Source organism: Schistocerca serialis, chromosome 1 (genome assembly GCF_023864345.2).
Source record: "Schistocerca serialis cubense isolate TAMUIC-IGC-003099 chromosome 1, iqSchSeri2.2, whole genome shotgun sequence".
NCBI classification, from domain to species: domain Eukaryota; kingdom Metazoa; phylum Arthropoda; class Insecta; order Orthoptera; family Acrididae; genus Schistocerca; species Schistocerca serialis.
Genome location: NC_064638.1, coordinates 649,032,117 through 649,049,677, shown reverse-complemented (window position 1 = coordinate 649,049,677; position 17,561 = coordinate 649,032,117). Strand labels below are relative to the sequence as shown.

Genomic DNA, 17,561 nt, shown 5'->3' with positions numbered 1-17,561 from the left:
AGGCGATGTACGGTTTACTTCAGCAGCACAGGTCACTGTATGTGGTTAAGGGGAAGCATCCCCACGTCGACTGGCGTGCGGTGTGGTGATCGGTGTGCGCTCTTTACCTTGCCAGTGATATATAGTCTGCAAGGTACCTTGCGGTCAGTGGGATGATATAATGCCAGTCTCGTCTTCATGGACACCCCGTTGTATGCCACCTGTTATGTTATGACGAGCATCCCTTGATGTGCCGATTGGCGAATACGTGTTCTTGGTGTGACAGATGCTGGCCATAATTACCGGTACGACTCCTCACCAGATAAATCATCGCCTGCTCCTCTTTCCGGACCTTTCCGCAAGCCATGAGCAGCTCCGTGAAGCGGATTTGTGGACACGCAGTTTTCTCTTGTTTGCTGAAGGCGAGAAAAATACCCTTGATTTTTGCCACTTCTTTAATGAACGCCGTCGTGCAGTTGTCCGCAATCCCAAATACAGACAATTTTTCTCGAATTTCTTTCGTAGTGTCTTTCTTACCCCACCCGTTGATTTGGGGTGTTGCTGCAGTGAGTAGTTGATAGAAACCATTCCCACTCTTAGAAGTGATTATTCTCTGCTCATCGGAATGTTCACACACACACAAAATCAGTTAAAAAACAAAGGAAATTACTGCTGTATATAAATAAATAAGTCATTAATGTTCTATGTACTTCTACTCCACATTGCCTAAACTTTCCTTGGTTCCTGAGGAGGGGTCTGTACATAGTGGCGAGCCCTCGGGTTGCGACCCCTGCCCACTTTGCGCCCACCTCTCCCTTTGGTCTCCAGGAAGGTTCCTTACGAAAAAAATGGTAAAGCGATAAGTGGATAATCTATGTTCGTGTCACAATTCGGCACAAATTTTTTGTTGTCGTCATTCCGTTTTGCATGTATTTCATAATGGCTGTAGTTGCCGCAGGGTCTGTTCCGGCAAACAATCATGCATGTCCGAAGGATTCTTGTAAATCGGAATAACACACGCAATGCGATATCGCATCATTTTAGGGGTCGATCGTACTTGAGATACTTATAACACTCACTATATAAGGTGCATGCCATCGATTCTTACCACATTTTATATACAATATTACACACTCTCTTACTACGTTGTGGCATACTTCCACTGAGACAATGGAACAACAGTTGGTACCTCATATCAGTCAAGGCTTCCGCTACTTTGTTTCCCTTTAGTTTGAATTATAGAACTGGAGTTCTGTCATATATATTTTTCACACCCGTGGTCTCTCTTATTTCACATAAAAGTCGCTTTTCTCGGCTCAGAAGAGGCAAAATTCTCCAGTAGTTTCAGCTCGAATAAAAAGAGAAAAAAACATAGCCAGGTAAAATCTAGGAACTCAGTCTTCCACTAAAATTTTCGTACAGTCTTGGAAATAATAATCGACAATGCGTTACAATATTTACATGATACTAGTTCTTCCAGCGTATTCTTTCAGTTTAAAAGGAAACTTGTTTTCAAGGCAACAAGATAAGAAATAATTATTATTTGTGGTGAGCATGAGAGTAAAGGCGATTCTTACTTTTAAAGGGATGGAAAGACGACTCAAGTCTTATTATATATTTCATACACAACTAATGTTGCTTATGGATCACTAGCCTTTTCCCCATGGCTCTGACCACTTATGCATCCGACTCATATATTGGACACACCACTTCCTCGCTCTCTCTGTGTCCACATTTTCCTTGCTCTGTCTGTCCATCTGATCCTCCCACCTCTTGTCTATCGCCTCCCTCCCACTTTCTCCATATTTTCATCTTCTCCTCCCCTCTCTTTGTCCATTTTCTCCATCCCTCTCTCTGACTATATTTTCCTTTCCTTCTCTTCCCTTCATAAGATGTTACTGCCCCCATCTCTCTTTCAATCTATGACTCCCCCTCTTCCTTTTCCGCGTGCCCAAGCCACATCTACACCTTCCAGCGGCCTCAGTCACTTCCCCCTCCTCGCCTCTGTCCATTTCCTTCCCCCCTCGCTCTCTTCATCCAAGCCTCTACGCATCTCAAGCTGCCCCAGACACGCTCATAGACACGTGTAGCCTCTGCAGTAGAGTTCAATAAAGGAGATCAGTACTATTATTACTACAACAGATATGCGATGCAGGGCAGGCTACACATCAGGGGCTTGAAAATCGTTTATTTGCCTTAATGTAACGCCGCCATACAAAGCAGGCTGTTTCTGCTCCAATGTCATTGTGGTCCTCTGGGATGGCTCTTTCCAGTCTCATAGAAAAAAGAAAATGAAACGGCATTGTGCTAGCCTCCTTCAGCCGGCTTATCCTTTGTACAGTGCATTTGTAGTCCACAGTGTGATTACTAAACTACTGTCAACGAAAATGCCTACAACAAGAGTCCGTCTTTTGCATAACTCCATAAAAAATTGCATGACTGATAATACCCCTTTGGCAGCGTAACGAACTGCAACATAAATACCTCCATTGTCAATTACATCATCAGCGGCGACGAGAGAAGGCGTGGCACATATTTTCACTCGTCGCCGCTTGTGCCGCACGAAGTCCTGATGCAACTGGTATCAACAACCCCTTCGTTTTCCTTGTCTTTTTCCTACCTCTTTCCACAATTCATATAATTACGCAAACGCTGCACACTTTGCTCATAACTTATTCACTAGCAATCTACAAGCGAGTTCTAGAGTGTAGAATATATAGCTAGAGGTGGAGGTTTCGACTACAAGAGTAAATGTTTCTGTTTTCATTTTCTAATTTTTAGTATGCGTGGTGTAGTATTAAGCTGATTACTCAGTATGCAGCAATTACTGCAGGTCTTGTACAAAACAGTGCAATAACTAAATAGTGACACAGAAATGAAGTACTATCAACTTTATTATTTCATTTCTTAGGATGTACCATGGGTGTGAAACGATACTGATTGCAGTTGTTACGTGCGCTGAATACTTGGGGCGGTGAATTTCCTTCTGAGTTTTGCAGCGGCTACTGGAGGAGGGAGGCGTTTCGCAGAAGTTGGTTTTCAGTGACGGAACCAAGTTTCGTGTGTGTAGAAAGACGATTGCTTTTTTGAGCACAGAACGTCCACACGTTCGAAATTCACCTAGAATTAATATCTTCTTCCAAAGTTTATGGATGTTTTTTCTTTGCAGAGAAAACGGTGACTGATTTCGTGTACGCGGACGTACTGCTGTACAATTACAGCAAGGCAGAGGAAACTTCAGCATGCAATGGGGAAGTGTGCCACCACACTTTCTTTCAGACGTTCGAACTGCCGCAGAACTGGATTGGACGTGCGTCGCAACGCGACTCTTCTTCAATGGCCCCCACTGCCACCTAGCACCATGTGAGATCTTAGTGAGGGGTTATGTCTCACATCTTGCGTTTTTTACCTCCAGTGCCACTTAATATGGAAGAATTGAAAGGAAAAATAATAAACGCAATCGCTGATATCGACTATGATGTGTTGGGACATATGGAGCCAGAATTTGACTACCTTGTTAACGTTTACCACATCACAAACGGTGTGTATGTTGAGCACCTGTAACGTCACTTAAGAACTTGGATAGGTGTTCCACCTGCTGATTAGTGTCAATTTGCTGTATGTGTTGTACGTTTCACGCAGATGTCTCTTTGAAACCACAAATGTATTTTATGACTAACATTTCGCTACACATTTCATCTACTACATTCGAATCCAGACCCCAATACGAGAAAATGAATGTATGCGGCGTACTTGTGAATACAGTCTAATCAAAGTGCCAATCGTTGATCTCTTTACTACTACAAAATATGCATAGAGCGAAATTTTGTTACAGTCACTTATTTATTGTTACTGTGCAAGGAAGAAATAGCATTATGAACTCAGAGCACGAATTCTTCGCCATCTATTGCAGCCCACCACTAGTAAGTCACACAATATCGGCGACAGAGCAACTTGAGAAACCACGCACGTTGTTTTACAGCTAACATGTTTCCACTGCATAACGTTTTATGAACGAATTTCCGCACTAAACTGGATGAGCGCGTATAGACATAGAAGAACTCCTAACCTTTGGAACAGAAATCAGTTGCCAATCTTGTTCCACAGTATTACTTAAGGGAGCTGAGTGGCTACTACTACACATGGGCTCTTTAAATCTAACCTTGAACCTCAGGGATGAGTATTTTCCCTGCAACATACCATAGCATTCCAGCACACACCTGGATTTCGTTGTCTTATTGGCTACCACTCTGTTTCTTCATTATTATTTGCATTTCACGTGTTTTTTTATGTGCTATGTCTTATTTCATTCTCTTTTTCTTTATTTTTTCATCTTGATTCTTCTCACTCGCATACATCCCATTTCTCTTGATGTTTTCTCCGATCTCATTTTCCTCTAGTTCTTAATTCCACTACCCATTTCATTCCTATTCCTCGTGATTCATCTTTGTTTGTTTCGTTCTCATCGTCTCTGGACTGATACTGGCACACTGCTTATCCGTGAACCATCTATGTTCGGCTACTATTTCCGGCGTTTCCCGTTCTTGTTTGTCTCACCTCGCCCTCACAGCAGCTGGGTCTCTCTAATACTGAGCAGCCCCTCCCTTTTACCTTCCCCAATCTATTTCTTCCTCTTACCCGAGGAAGGATCTACTCATTCCTAAAGTTAGGATGGTTCCGTCGTGTACTTTGAAATGTGTCTATCGCCTCCTGAAGATATGTAACTACCAAAACACACACACACACACACACACACACACACACACACACACACACACGCACACACACTAACATACACACGTAGAGTGTCTTTCAAACCGTGCAAATTTTTACATCAATTTGATCCCATCAGCATTTTACCCTTCGGTAATAATGTGTGATACAATACCATAAATCTTATACAATGCAACCATCTCATGTTAACAACTGTTTAAAAATTACCAGTGTTTCCTCGGATTAACCAACTTAAGAAAATACTGCTTTACTTTTAATCTAATTTTCGTTAGGTACGCAGCCTGCAACGTTTATCATTCCTACCACACCTTATTCGTACGTTGTCTACACGACAACATAAGCTCAGAGCTTGTCAGTATTGTGATGTGATTGCACTAAGTTTATTGTGTAACTATCTCCTCTACTCATTGGAAAACAGGTATTTACGCAAATTTTTACGTAGGATTAATGTTTCTTATGTTACCAGCATTGATTATTCATTTATTTATAATTCCACCCCAAAATTCCGAAATCGAGCAATGTAATCGCCTAAGGAAACAGTAAATCGGAACAGGTAAAGTGTGTTACACTACTCACTTACCGTGTATGCAGTATGCAGTCTGTATTTATACCGTTACTATTGCAAAAAGTTACGGTATGTCTTACCCAAACGTTAGATACGCAGCATGTATTAATATCTTCAGTTAAAACTGGTAGTTCCACACTGTCTCGGTATTTTTGTCAGATGACGTAAACATTTTGCTACGATATTTCGCCTTGTAACCACTAAGCGATTTGCAGGTGAAGCTTTAAAACAGTACACCGTCGCCTGTGATGTGCCCACTTCAGTGTTGATCACTGGTGACAAGTCATGAATGACTGTTCTATTCTGGGCATTACTTTCTTTGCGTCTTCAGTCTTTTGTCTGATTTGTTGCGGCCAATCAGGAATTCTAGAGAAGCTAAGACAAAATTGTTAATGGATGCAGGAATTTTAGTATCACGCCTACAGTCGTGTAACTGCAAACAAAGAAAAAAATAATTTTTTAACTTCAGTTGGTTAAAACTTTATGATCAACTTCTGTAAATTTCAGTCCAACACAGGAATTTGATACGTCATATAGCTTCAAATCTAAGTGCACGATACTCTTGTGCAAAATCTGGGTCTTGGAATATTGCTATTTTCGGTGCATTGACAATATTTTCCCTCAAGAACACTACGTTAACGCCTGTGGTCACGAATGAAGGTATTTCAACGTCACCAATGTGTCTATACACCATTTGCATGTTCACTCGTAACGCAAGGAAATCGTATCCATTCGTTTGTTCTCTTGACTGCACTGCACATGAAAGATGATAGGCTCTGCTACAGTCGGACTCTGGACTGCTGCATGGTAGCTATCATCCAGTTCCTTTGTGCTATCCTGCGATGCAACATTCGTTCGTACATCCGTTTATACATGTTTGGATTTCAGTATAATAGCTCAAATTTCCATCAAGTTTAAAAGGAGAAATAAAAATCTGACTATTTCATGTGTCAATATTGCATTACATGTGACATTATCATTTCTGGGAGAGCAGCAGTGCGGACCGGGAGTGGGTTGTGGACCAACTAGTACCGCACCTGGAGACTGCGGGGGATTCCCCCGATGAAGTGGCGCTGCGTCTCTGCCTGCACGAGAGGGACTTCCCGCTGGGATCCTACATTGCTGACAACATTGTCACCTCCATGAAAACCAGCCGCTCAACAGTCATTGTCCTGTCTCAAGCTTTCGTCGACAGCCGGGTGAGTTGTAGGAAGAACGTAACAATCTAGGGACTAAAAGGCCCGTCAAGATTTGACTGTTTGCTATACACATACTGCTGCAAGCCAGGTGGCAGTGCTGTGCTCCATTGTAATCTATTGTATACAAGTCGAATTTTACGTCGACGAAACCTTTTTGTTCATTGGCCACTGCACCTGGTATTTTGTCTGGATGCCTGAAACACAGTAGTGCTGCAATCCTAAGTCATGGCTTGTGATAATTTGTGTTCGTAAGATGGATAGAGCTGTTTGGCTTTATTCAGTGTACTTAATCGGCATCGATGTAACAAGCTCAATTACACCTTCTGAAGAAGACAATTTTAAAATTGTAGATACCAAGGTCAAGGGTACCAATAAATCTTTATTTGCAACGGACTGGTTGAATTTTTCAACCTCTTCACGTTTACTGTAACATAGTTGCTGGAGTTGCAGCCATGTTTACGCTTTTGGAAAATTAATATCTACAAGTACAAAAAAAAAAAAGTACTTCATGTGAGATTAGGTGTTGATCCTGTGTGTAAACTGATTATGTTTCATAATTATCAACTGGTGCTGATCTGAATTTGGAGGCGATGTCTTGTAAAATAGCACACAGTCATCTGTAATGTATAGGGGATGCCGGGTATGGTATTCTCATCTTTTATTTTAAATTTTTTAGGTGATCGTCAACATAAATTTTCTCACTTTAATTTCACTAACTTGTAGTCTATATTTTTAAGAATGTTTGTAAAATTATATATGGCTTCATAATTATTATGATAAAATTAGCATTGCCTTTTCTATTATGCGCTGTTTGCGACTGCCGTCTCCGAGACTGGGAAGGTAGTAACACGGATGGAGTTCCTTGTCACGTGTTAATATTACATGAAAAATGTAGGTGTTTAAAGTAACAAATCACTTCCTGTATTCATGTAAATTAATTCAAGCCAAAGGAACATTCAAGATTAAAATAGAACTACCCTACCTAATACTAATAATATATAGACAAGCAAAATAATTCTGATGATTCTACACAAGAAGTTCGGCAAATTCAACATATACAAGAAAAAGGAAATCGTAGGCCTTCAACAATATCCTACGGTGAAAACTGTCAGCTGATAACAGCCCTGAAATAAAAATCGTTAGGACTTTACGAAATTAATCTGAAAATTTTGACAAACAAAATGGGGAGCTTCTGCTTACATTTATCAGGTGCCCACTTCTTGCGGTCTATACATTGTACCAACACTTCCCTTGATCTGCTATTGGTGAATGAATCAAAACCTGCAGTACAAATAGAGCTATCACTGTCTCTGAATTGAGCTTTCTTTTGTTGTTTCTACTTTTCTTAGTTTTATTTTTTTCGGCTGGGAAAAAGCGCTTCTTGACATCCACTGAACTTTTCTTTCGGAGAAACAGCAGTAGGCATAGACTGAACATTCTCTAAGCCACCGCAAGAAGGCTGCGACTGAGGTTTTCCTGTATCGTTAATTTGCTTCGTGTAGACCTTCAATGATTGAATTTGCGTCGTTCTTCTGTCGTGACAGCACTTAGAGCAGTAGGCCTATAAGGATTTGGTAGATCTGTCACGAACCAGGAGGAAATTCATGGTCGCCGAAAAGTCTCTATTAAGGGCTAAATGCCACAAGTCCACTTGGATATTTAATGGCGTAACCCTAACAGTATATGTAGAACTCACTATTCCTGGAATGTCATATATTGTCATCGTGGTGATTTACATCCACGAATCACTTTCAGTATTCGCGTACTTCTTCCATAGTCCGTACAGTGACCGATCTAGTGGTTGAAATCGGGGGGAGCAGTAAGGAGGAAGTGACAGCAAAGCAATGCTGTTATTTTTCTCACAGTTGAGTCCTTTAACTACAGTAGAGAAGTACGATTATCAAGGAGAAGACGAGACAGACTATGTTTAGAAATGGTTCAAATGACTCTGAGGACTATGGGACTTAACATCTGAGGTTATCAGTCCCCTAGAACTTAGAACTACTTGAACCCAACCAACCTAAGAACATCACACACATCCATGCCCGAGGCAGGATTCGAACCTGCGACCGTAGCAGTCGCGCGGTTCCAGACTGTAGCGCCTAGAACCGCTCGGCCTCCCCGGCCAGCTCTACGTTTAGAGCACTTTGCCTTAGAAACAACGTGTTTCAAACATTCGTAGAAATGTTCTTCCATCATTCATCCAGAAGGGTTACTCACTCCACGGGAACCTAGTGGCCCATCACGAATAAAATGCTCTTCGAAATGCACCCGGGGAAAGATGAAGACCGGCGAAATACTGTTCTCAGTAGCAGAAACAGCACCATATACAGTAACTAGGCTATCTCGTCCTCCAGATGTGATCGACCGCACTTGCTTGAAAGCTTTTTGTGACACAATGGGATTTGGGTATAGGGTAACGTCAACAGCAGCAGGAAATGGTTTAACGGGAGTAGGATTCGTTATGATAGGAAGGTAGGGGACAGAATGTGTTACTGTGAACAGTTCAGTGACAGGGTTGTTCTCATCAGAATCGATAGCAAATCAACACCGATAACTATAGTTCAGGTATACATGCTGACGTCGTAAGCTGAATAGTACGTAAAGGAATTTAAAACTTAATAGTCAAGGGGGAATGGAATATGGTTGTAGGGGAAGGAGGGGAAGAAAGGGTTTGGTACTAGGAATGAGAGAGGAGAAAGACTAATTGAGTTCTGCAATACATTTCATAGCGAATACCCTGATCAAGAATCGCAAGCAGAGAAGGTATGCTTGAGGAAGACGGGGATATACAGGAAGACTTCAGTTAGATTACAGAATGGTCCGGCAGAGGTTCCGAAGTCTGATACTGTATTGTAAGGCGTACCCAAGAGCAGATACCGACTCAGGTCACATTCCAGTAGTGATGAACAGTAGGCAAAAAGCTTAAGACAATAATTAGGAACAATGAATGCGCAAAGAAGTGGGATAGGGAAGTAATAAGGAATGAAGAGATGCACTTGAATTTCTCTACGGCTGCAGATACTGTGAAAAGGAATAGCTCAATAGGCAGTTCAGTTGAAGAGGAAAGGACGTTCTTTAAAAAGGTCAATAACTGAAGTTGGACAGAAATACATAGGTACAAAGAAGGTAACTGCGAAGGAACGATGGGTAATAGAAGAAATACTTCAGTGGATCGATGAAAAAAAGAAGTACAAAGATGTTGCGGGAAATTCAGTAAATACATAAATACAAGTCACTTATAAATGAAATAAATAGAAACTGCAGGGAAGCTAAGGCGAAATGGCTGCAGGAAAAATCTGAAGAAATCAAAAAAGAAATGACTGTCGGAAGGACTGATTCAGCGTAGATGAAGGTCAAATTAACTTTCGGTGAAATTAAAAGCAAGGGAGGTAATTCTAAGAGGGCAGCTGGACTGCCACTGTTAAATGCAGAAGAGAGAGCGCATACGTGGAAAGAGTAAATTGAAGGCATGATGGGGTAAACGTGTCTGATGACGTAATAGAAGTAGAAACATGAGTCGATATAGAAGAGATAGGAATTCCAGTATTAGAATCAGAATTTAAATGAGTTTTGAAGGACTTAAGATCGAATGAGGCAGATGGGGATAGATAACACTCCATCAGAATTTCTAAAATCATTGGAAGAAGTGGCGACAAAACGTCTGTTCACATTAGTGTGTAAAACATTTGAGTCTGGCGATATACCATCTGACTTTCGGAAAAATATCATACACACTGTTTCTAAGACTGCAAGAACTGAAAAGTGGGAGAATTATGGCATTATCAGCTTAACAGCTCATGCATCGAAGTTGCTGATGAGAATAACATACAGATAATGGAAAAGAAAATTGGGGATGTTAGATGAGGATGAGTTTGGGTATCTGCCACTGGTGGTAATTTCAGGGTTCACCTAATTCATATTCTTGAGGAAAACCTTGTTTCACAAAGCGCCTGGAATCGAGCGAAGGTTGGTTTATAGATTATTCATTTTATTTTGAAACCCATCTCTGTTGGTTTCTGAACATTTTTGAAAGCATTCTAAGTTGATTTCTGATCGAATCATAAGATGGTTTTTGAATGTGTGCATAGTGTACGCGTTGTCTCTGCAAGGGGAATAGCCGTCGCGTCTGGAAATAAAAAGAAAAACAACAAAAAAAACTTTACTGCAGACAAAAGGGGTGAGGCTATACGAGCTAAGCCGAATAATCGGGTGAATTCCGATCGCTGTCTAATCATGCAATGAAGGCTTTCACGACCGCATGTTTCAGCTGCCGAGAATTATTCCGGGTTGTATGGCCGCGGTCCATGGAAGTCTTCTATCCCTGACGTTTCGTCCAAAGCTACGTTGGACATTTTCTGAGGTGCTCCTGTTGTGCTAAGTCTTGCAGTCTTGCCGACTGACAAGTAGGACGTCGAAGGGCGGCCTAAACACGGTCTTCGACGTCCGACTCGTCAGTCGGCAAGATTCAGCACAACCAGGAGCACCTCCGAAAATGTCGAACGTGGCTTTGGACGAAACGTCAGGGATAGAAGAGTTCCATGGAGCACGGACGTACAACCCGGAAGAATTCTCGGCAGCAATCGCTGTTTGTTTATGCGGTTGATTGGGTGTGCGAATGATGGGCGTTGTTATAATCATTAGCGAAATCCGTAGATTCAGTCTACCAGTGTGGAAGCAAACGACTAACAGAAATAATAGGTAAGAAAGATTACGTATTATCTTCTAGGAGTATCCAATAAAATTGAAGTCTGACCGAAAAATTTTGGCAGATCGCTACACTACGAAGGCCCAATTTTAAAGTCACCGGTTAGCAGGCGTTTAAGTTCTGTTATCGGAAAAGCGCCGAAAACGCGTTGTACGAACACGTAATAACGCCTAATCGGACAATAAAGGCGGGGTAACTAAACCGTTGATTCTGGCAAGGTTAATAAAGTTAACCGGAGAATAAATTTTTACAATAGCAGGAATAGTTACAGAATGAGAAGGTAGCTTATTAGAACTAGGAAACAGAAGAAATGGGGACATCACACGGATTATATGGAAGAATATGACGATTCTAAATTTTACATAAAAGTTTGTTACTACTACTTTTCAATCTCATGTTTGGGAAACTGGAACGTATGCATGAACACCTTTTTGCTTGTAGTAGGCCCTGTTGGCATTTGGTGTTGGTATGTCGTGAATTATATTCTGTTGTGTTATTTATGTAAACGATGTAGGAAAAAAGGACTATTTGTGTTAAAACAGACTCGCTTATTTGGCGTGTGTTACAATTGCTGCAATATTAGAAATACCTTCTCGTTTTATGTAGCAGACAGTGGAAGAACAGACGTAATCAAATCGAAAAACCACTCCAGTCTTGGATACTACTCGTATTAACAACTTTTTCAGTATTAGACAAGGACATTTTGATTTTTCACGTAGCAAAACCTTTGATGAACTTCGATGATGTAATAGTTTCCTTAGCAGAAAGTAAAGCACTGCATGTACAGCTGTAGCAAGATTAGAGAGGAAAAAAATGCTGGACCTAAGGATTGAAGAAATGTGTACTATCTTCCTTGTCTCTTGCGTTTCCTAGCTTTTTGTTTCCCACATCTAATTGTATGTCACACAGAAGAGAACGTTATTATCTAATAGCTGATGAAGAGGGCAAATTTTCTGAAGAGTTCTTATTTTCCCTGTTACGAATAGTCATACGCAGTATTAATTGCGAATTTTTTTAAGGTAGGTACGATATCAAACCGGCCGACTGGAAGCAGGAGAGGCACCACAGGACATTTTAATTTCCATTGTCAAGAATATATGCTTGATGGCCTCTATTACAAAATATACAAGTTTGAATTCCACAGTTCGAAATAAAGTAACGTGCGATAGAAGAATGCTGTGTGATGAGGTGTGGCACCGCACTTTGGCCCACCTAAGACCAAATAACACATTTTAAACATTCTCGGACATACACGTTTAATATATCAAACCCATCAGAAAGATGTGCACTACAAAATGAACACATATTTGAAAAATCGCTTTTTTTTTAATTTTTGTGCGCAGCTCGTGGTCGTGCGGTAGCGTTCTCGCTTCCCGCGCCCGGGTTCCCAGGTTCGATTCCCGGCGGGGTCAGGGATTTTCTCTGCCTCGTGATGACTGGGTGTTGTGTGATGTCCTTAGGTTAGTTAGGTTTAAGTAGTTCTAAGTTCTAGGGGACTGATGACCATAGATGTAAAGTCCCATAGTGCTCTGGGCCATTTGAACCATTTTTTTAAATTTTGGACGTCCTATGCCAAGCGCTCGAGCGGGAGGCGGGAGGGCGCCCCTGTCAGGTATTTGCCCGGTTCGGAAATATCGTAGGTCCGGGGCTGGATATACTGCCACAGTCGTTGGAGCATACAGTTCTCGTTATCGTGTTTCAATATGACGGAACACGATTCCACTTTGATAGTAACATCTGTGAGCAGCTAAACGACAGATACCCTGATCGTCTGTTTGGAATATCCCATGGCTGGAGCTATCCAAGGATGTAGCTCGTATGGTCATTTTACTATGGGGCTACGTCTAGTCGTTGTTGTACGAAAAGCCAGTACAAAATGGAGACAAAATGGTTGGAACTGGATCCGTGCTGTACTGTACAACTCTTTCTGGAAGAGAGCGGTAGTATTTATGCACCGGCCGGTAGGCAGTTCGAACGTTTCACGTGAGCTTAAGCTGTTAATAGAGAAGTTTACGTCAGTGAGAAACTAAGTACTCATTACCGGTCATTAGTTCATAATATCGACAATTTTAGGTCAGTTACCATCTATATTTGCATAAATTAACGTACTGTCGTGGGAGAAATTGCGTTATCACTTGTCGTTACACAAATTTTGTTGTTTTTCTAGATTGCTTCAATTTTTTATTACAGTGGTCGGTTTCGGTACACCTGAACTATCGTCAGATGTGTAGACAAAAATAAAATAATTAATCAACATATGTTCTGAAATATGCAGTTTAATTTTGAATTGGTTCTTATTCTTACCTAGACATGCTTGATGAATTTGTAGCATCAGTTTATTTATTTTCAACTGTGGCTTTCTGTATTTGGTGGCATTCTTCACTTATTAGATTCTGTTGGGGGTTGTGGCTGCATTTGATAATTTTTAGGTCGCTGGCGGTGTGTTCTGGATGTTTTTACTTCTTCACGTACTGTTCCTGACAAAACTAACTGGCTGAAATAGGAAATTCGATACCTGGATACCAACAAGCAGGAACTGAATGTCGAATTACACGTAATTCATCTTGAACTGGAACTCATTTCAAAGTCACTGAAACATTTAATGTAATGGTTTCTACCAAACGTACCCTGTGGCGTAACACGTGAAGTTTTGCTGATAAGTTGGACGGGCTATTCTTGTAACTGATAAGGTTACATCCGTTCCGGTATGTTTGATTGTAGATTTGGTATAATAACGATGATGGTCGGCCGCTGTGGCCGAGCAGTACTAGGCGCTTCAGTCTGGAGCTACGCGACTGCTACGGTCGCAGGTTCGAATCGTGCCTCGGGCATGGATGTGTGTGATGTCCTTAGGTTAGTTAGGCTTAAGTAGTTCTAAGTTATAGGAGATTGAGACCTCAGATGTTAAGTCCCATAGTGATCAGAGCCATTTGAATAACGATGATGTACACTATGTGATCAAAAGCATCCGGACACCTGGCTGAAAATGACTTAAAAGTTCGTGGCGCCCTCCATCGATAATGCTAGAATTCAATGTGGTGTTGGCCCACCCTTAGCCTTGTTGACAGCTTCCACTCTCGCAGGCATATGTTCAATCTGGTGCTGGAAGGTCTCTAGGGGAATGGCATCCCTTTCTTCAAGGAGTGCTGCACTGAGGAGAGGTATCGGTGTCAGTCGGTGAGGCGTGGCACGAACTCGGCGTTCCAAAACATCCCAAAGATGTTCTATATGGTTCAGGTCAGGACACTGTGGAGGCCAGTCCATTACAGGGATGTTGTTGTCGTGTAACCACTCCGCCACAGGCCGTGCATTATGAAAACGTGCTCGATCGTGTTGATAGATGCAGTCCCCATCCACGAATTGTTCTTCAATAGTGGGAAGCAAGAAGGTGCTTAAAACATCAATGTAGGCCTGTGCTGTGATAGTGCCACGGAAAACAATAAGGGATGGAAGCCCCCTCCATGAAAAACACGAGCACGTCATAAAACCACCGCCTCCGAATTTTACTGTTGGCACTACACACGCTGACGGATGACGTTCACCGGGCCTTCGCTATAATCACGCCTTGCCATCGGATCGCCACATTGTGCACAGTGATTCGTTACTGCACACAACGTTTTTACACCGTTCAATCGTACAATGTTTACGCTCCTTGCACCAAGCCAGGCGGCGTTTGACATTTACCGGCCCGATGTGTGGGGCCAAGAAATCCAAGTTTTCTGACCTCGCACCTAATTGTCGTAGTACTTGCAGTGGCTCCTTGATGGGGTTTGGAATTCATACGTGATGGTCTGGATATATGGCTGCCTATTACATATTACGACCCTGTTCAACTGTCGGCGGTCTCTGTCAGCCAACAGACGAGGTCGGCCTGTACGCTTTTGTGCTGTACGTGTCCCCTTCACGTTTCCCCTTCACTATCACATCGGAAACAGTGGACCTAGGGATGTTTAGGAGTGTGGAAATCTCGCGTACAGACGTATGACACAAGTCACATCCAATCACCTGACCACGTTCGAAGTCCGTGAGTTCCGCGGAGTGTTCCATTCTGCTCTCTCCCGATCTCTAATGACTACTGAGGTCACTGATACGGAATACCAGGCAGTAGGTGGCAGTACAATGCACCTAATAAGAAAAAATTGTAAATAATAGATTTCAGCTATCAGTCGTCCTTTGGAATTTTTATTGGCAGATCTAGATTTCAGATAGAAACTAGCCGTTATCAATTAACTGTGGACAAAGCTCGACCAACAGGCATTACATGCATTGACCAAAATGATAGTGCATTGAGAAGGCTAGTTTCTATCTGAAATCTAGATCTGCCACTAAAAATTCCAAAAGACGACTGACAGATAAAATCTGTTATTTACAAATCAAAATAACGGTCGCTGCGTGCAACAGCCTCTGAATGGAGGGTAACCTGATAATAAGAAAAACGTACGTACGGATACTTTTGATCACATAGTGTAGGTTGCAAGTGCCACTCTGAGGTGAAGAGGTTCGTACAGGTTAGGAATTCGTGGAGGGCCTCTCAAACCAATCATAAGATCGACGACTCAAGAAAAAAAGCGTATAGGTAATTGTTTTTGAGTATTTGTGAGTGTAGAGGAGAGGAAGTGATTAGTGGGGATGTATAGTACACTCCGCCATACATCGCACGGTGGCTTCCGAAGTTCATAAGTAGAGGCAGATTCGTTAGCCTATTTTTCAAAGACAAACGATTTCTACCTTGTACTACTTTGACCGGAAGCATCATCTGAGCTGTTGGATTTTCTTGAAGGTGAATGATATGTTGCAGTGGTGCCGCTGGGAGCTGGATCTGGCGTCGCAGAAGGTGCACCACTTGGTGCTGTTGGAGCTGGAACGGCTGGAGCGGCACCAGCTGGAGCGGCACCTGCGCTTCCTGATGGACACGCGCACCTACCTGACGTGGCCGTCGCAGCCATCCGCCCAGCACTCCATGTGGAGGCGGCTGCGAGCCGTCCTCACCGCGCCGGCGGGGTCTCCCGCTGCGGACACTGACACTGACGGTGCAGACGTCGACGACCACACTCCTGACAACGAGCAGCAGCAGCTGCGGATGGTGAAGGCCACTACCTTCACTGTGTGACTTCGGCCGAGGAAGAGTCGCATCTATACTCTTCTTTGCAACAGACATACTGTACCTTTGAAATTGAGTGGGTCTGCGTGTTTTCCGAATAGCACTCCATTAAGTGTGGTTGATACTGATTACGATAAGGGTCCTGATTCGAAACATCTGGACCGTTCCTCTGATTTACATGCCTGTGGTAGTAGTCAGTTTTATGACTCCACGACGTTAGTACAAATACTCCTCTTAATTACCTTGCCACGTATAGACGCGACGATGGATGAAAATCTCGTGTTTGCGTTTGATGATGATTTCTGTTTTGGGCGCACAAAACAAGAACATTAACACCTATGCACGTAATCTAAATGATAAGTATGTTATAAGCGTTCAGAGGAATGGTGTGAAAGGATAGAATTCATGAATATCAGGCAAGCAAGTGCACATATGCGACCTATTGTCTAAAATGTTTCAATATCTATTTCTATTGAACGAAATATAACATGTGTTCTAGAAAACCTAAATAAAATATTACTTGCGAACGCTAAGAAAGATATTTTGAAGGGAAAGAAATTGCTCTTTTTCTTAATACCAACATCTCAACCACAATTAATTTTCATACAGCTTATCACAGATTATAATGTATATCTTCGATACTGGGTGGCATACTTGAGCTTCCATAATTGACTGGTTTCAATTATAATTAACCACTTTTGAAATATCTGAGACATCGTATCTTCACGAAAGTTTTTATTTACTTAACATTTGGACATGTTAGGACATACTGTCCAATAACCAATCCAGAGAATAATTTTTCTACCAGTTGTTGCAATATGAAGCAGCAAAATATTCGGTAGCTTCACGGAAACGTAAGCACTATAAAGCCAAATGCGTAAAGCCACGTCTTCTTTAATTATTTAGAATCCTCCAGACAGATGTTTTTTCCATTCGTTGAGAAACTGAGAACTAAAGCAACAGCGTACACAGTAACATCGTATACACAGGACTATCCGCATGTGCAAAACGATATTTTGTACAACAGCATCCCTCATACAGTTAACACGTAACGTATCTGTCAAAATACATGCCCCAAGTAAATCGTACTGTAATGGATGTAAAATACACGTACCGCATGTCATTTGTATATTTGTATCATAATCCCACATAAAACTGTCTGTGATAACCACTCAAAGAAAGAATAAGCTATTCCAAAGATATAATGTACCGAAAGGTACGCGGTACATGTCACAGAAAAATCCATAATACATATCGAATGCTGACGGTTCTATA

At 41.9% G+C, this 17,561-nt stretch overlaps 1 protein-coding gene across 2 annotated transcripts in view; it reads left to right on the top strand.

Annotated features, from left to right (window-relative positions):
- The window catches only part of LOC126478991 (toll-like receptor 2), a 114,729-nt gene extending 97,879 nt beyond the window's left edge, over window positions 1-16,850 (top strand). The window contains exons 11-12 of one of the 2 annotated variants that reach the window (XM_050103746.1): window positions 6,273-6,477; window positions 15,984-16,850. In XM_050103746.1, coding sequence (XP_049959703.1) covers window positions 6,273-6,477; window positions 15,984-16,295 — 517 coding nt within the window. In that variant the 3' untranslated portion in view covers window positions 16,296-16,850. The remainder of the gene's footprint in view (window positions 1-6,272; window positions 6,478-15,983) is intronic. The other variant, XM_050103747.1, reaches the window with a different exon arrangement.
- The last annotated feature ends 711 nt before the right edge of the window (window positions 16,851-17,561 follow it).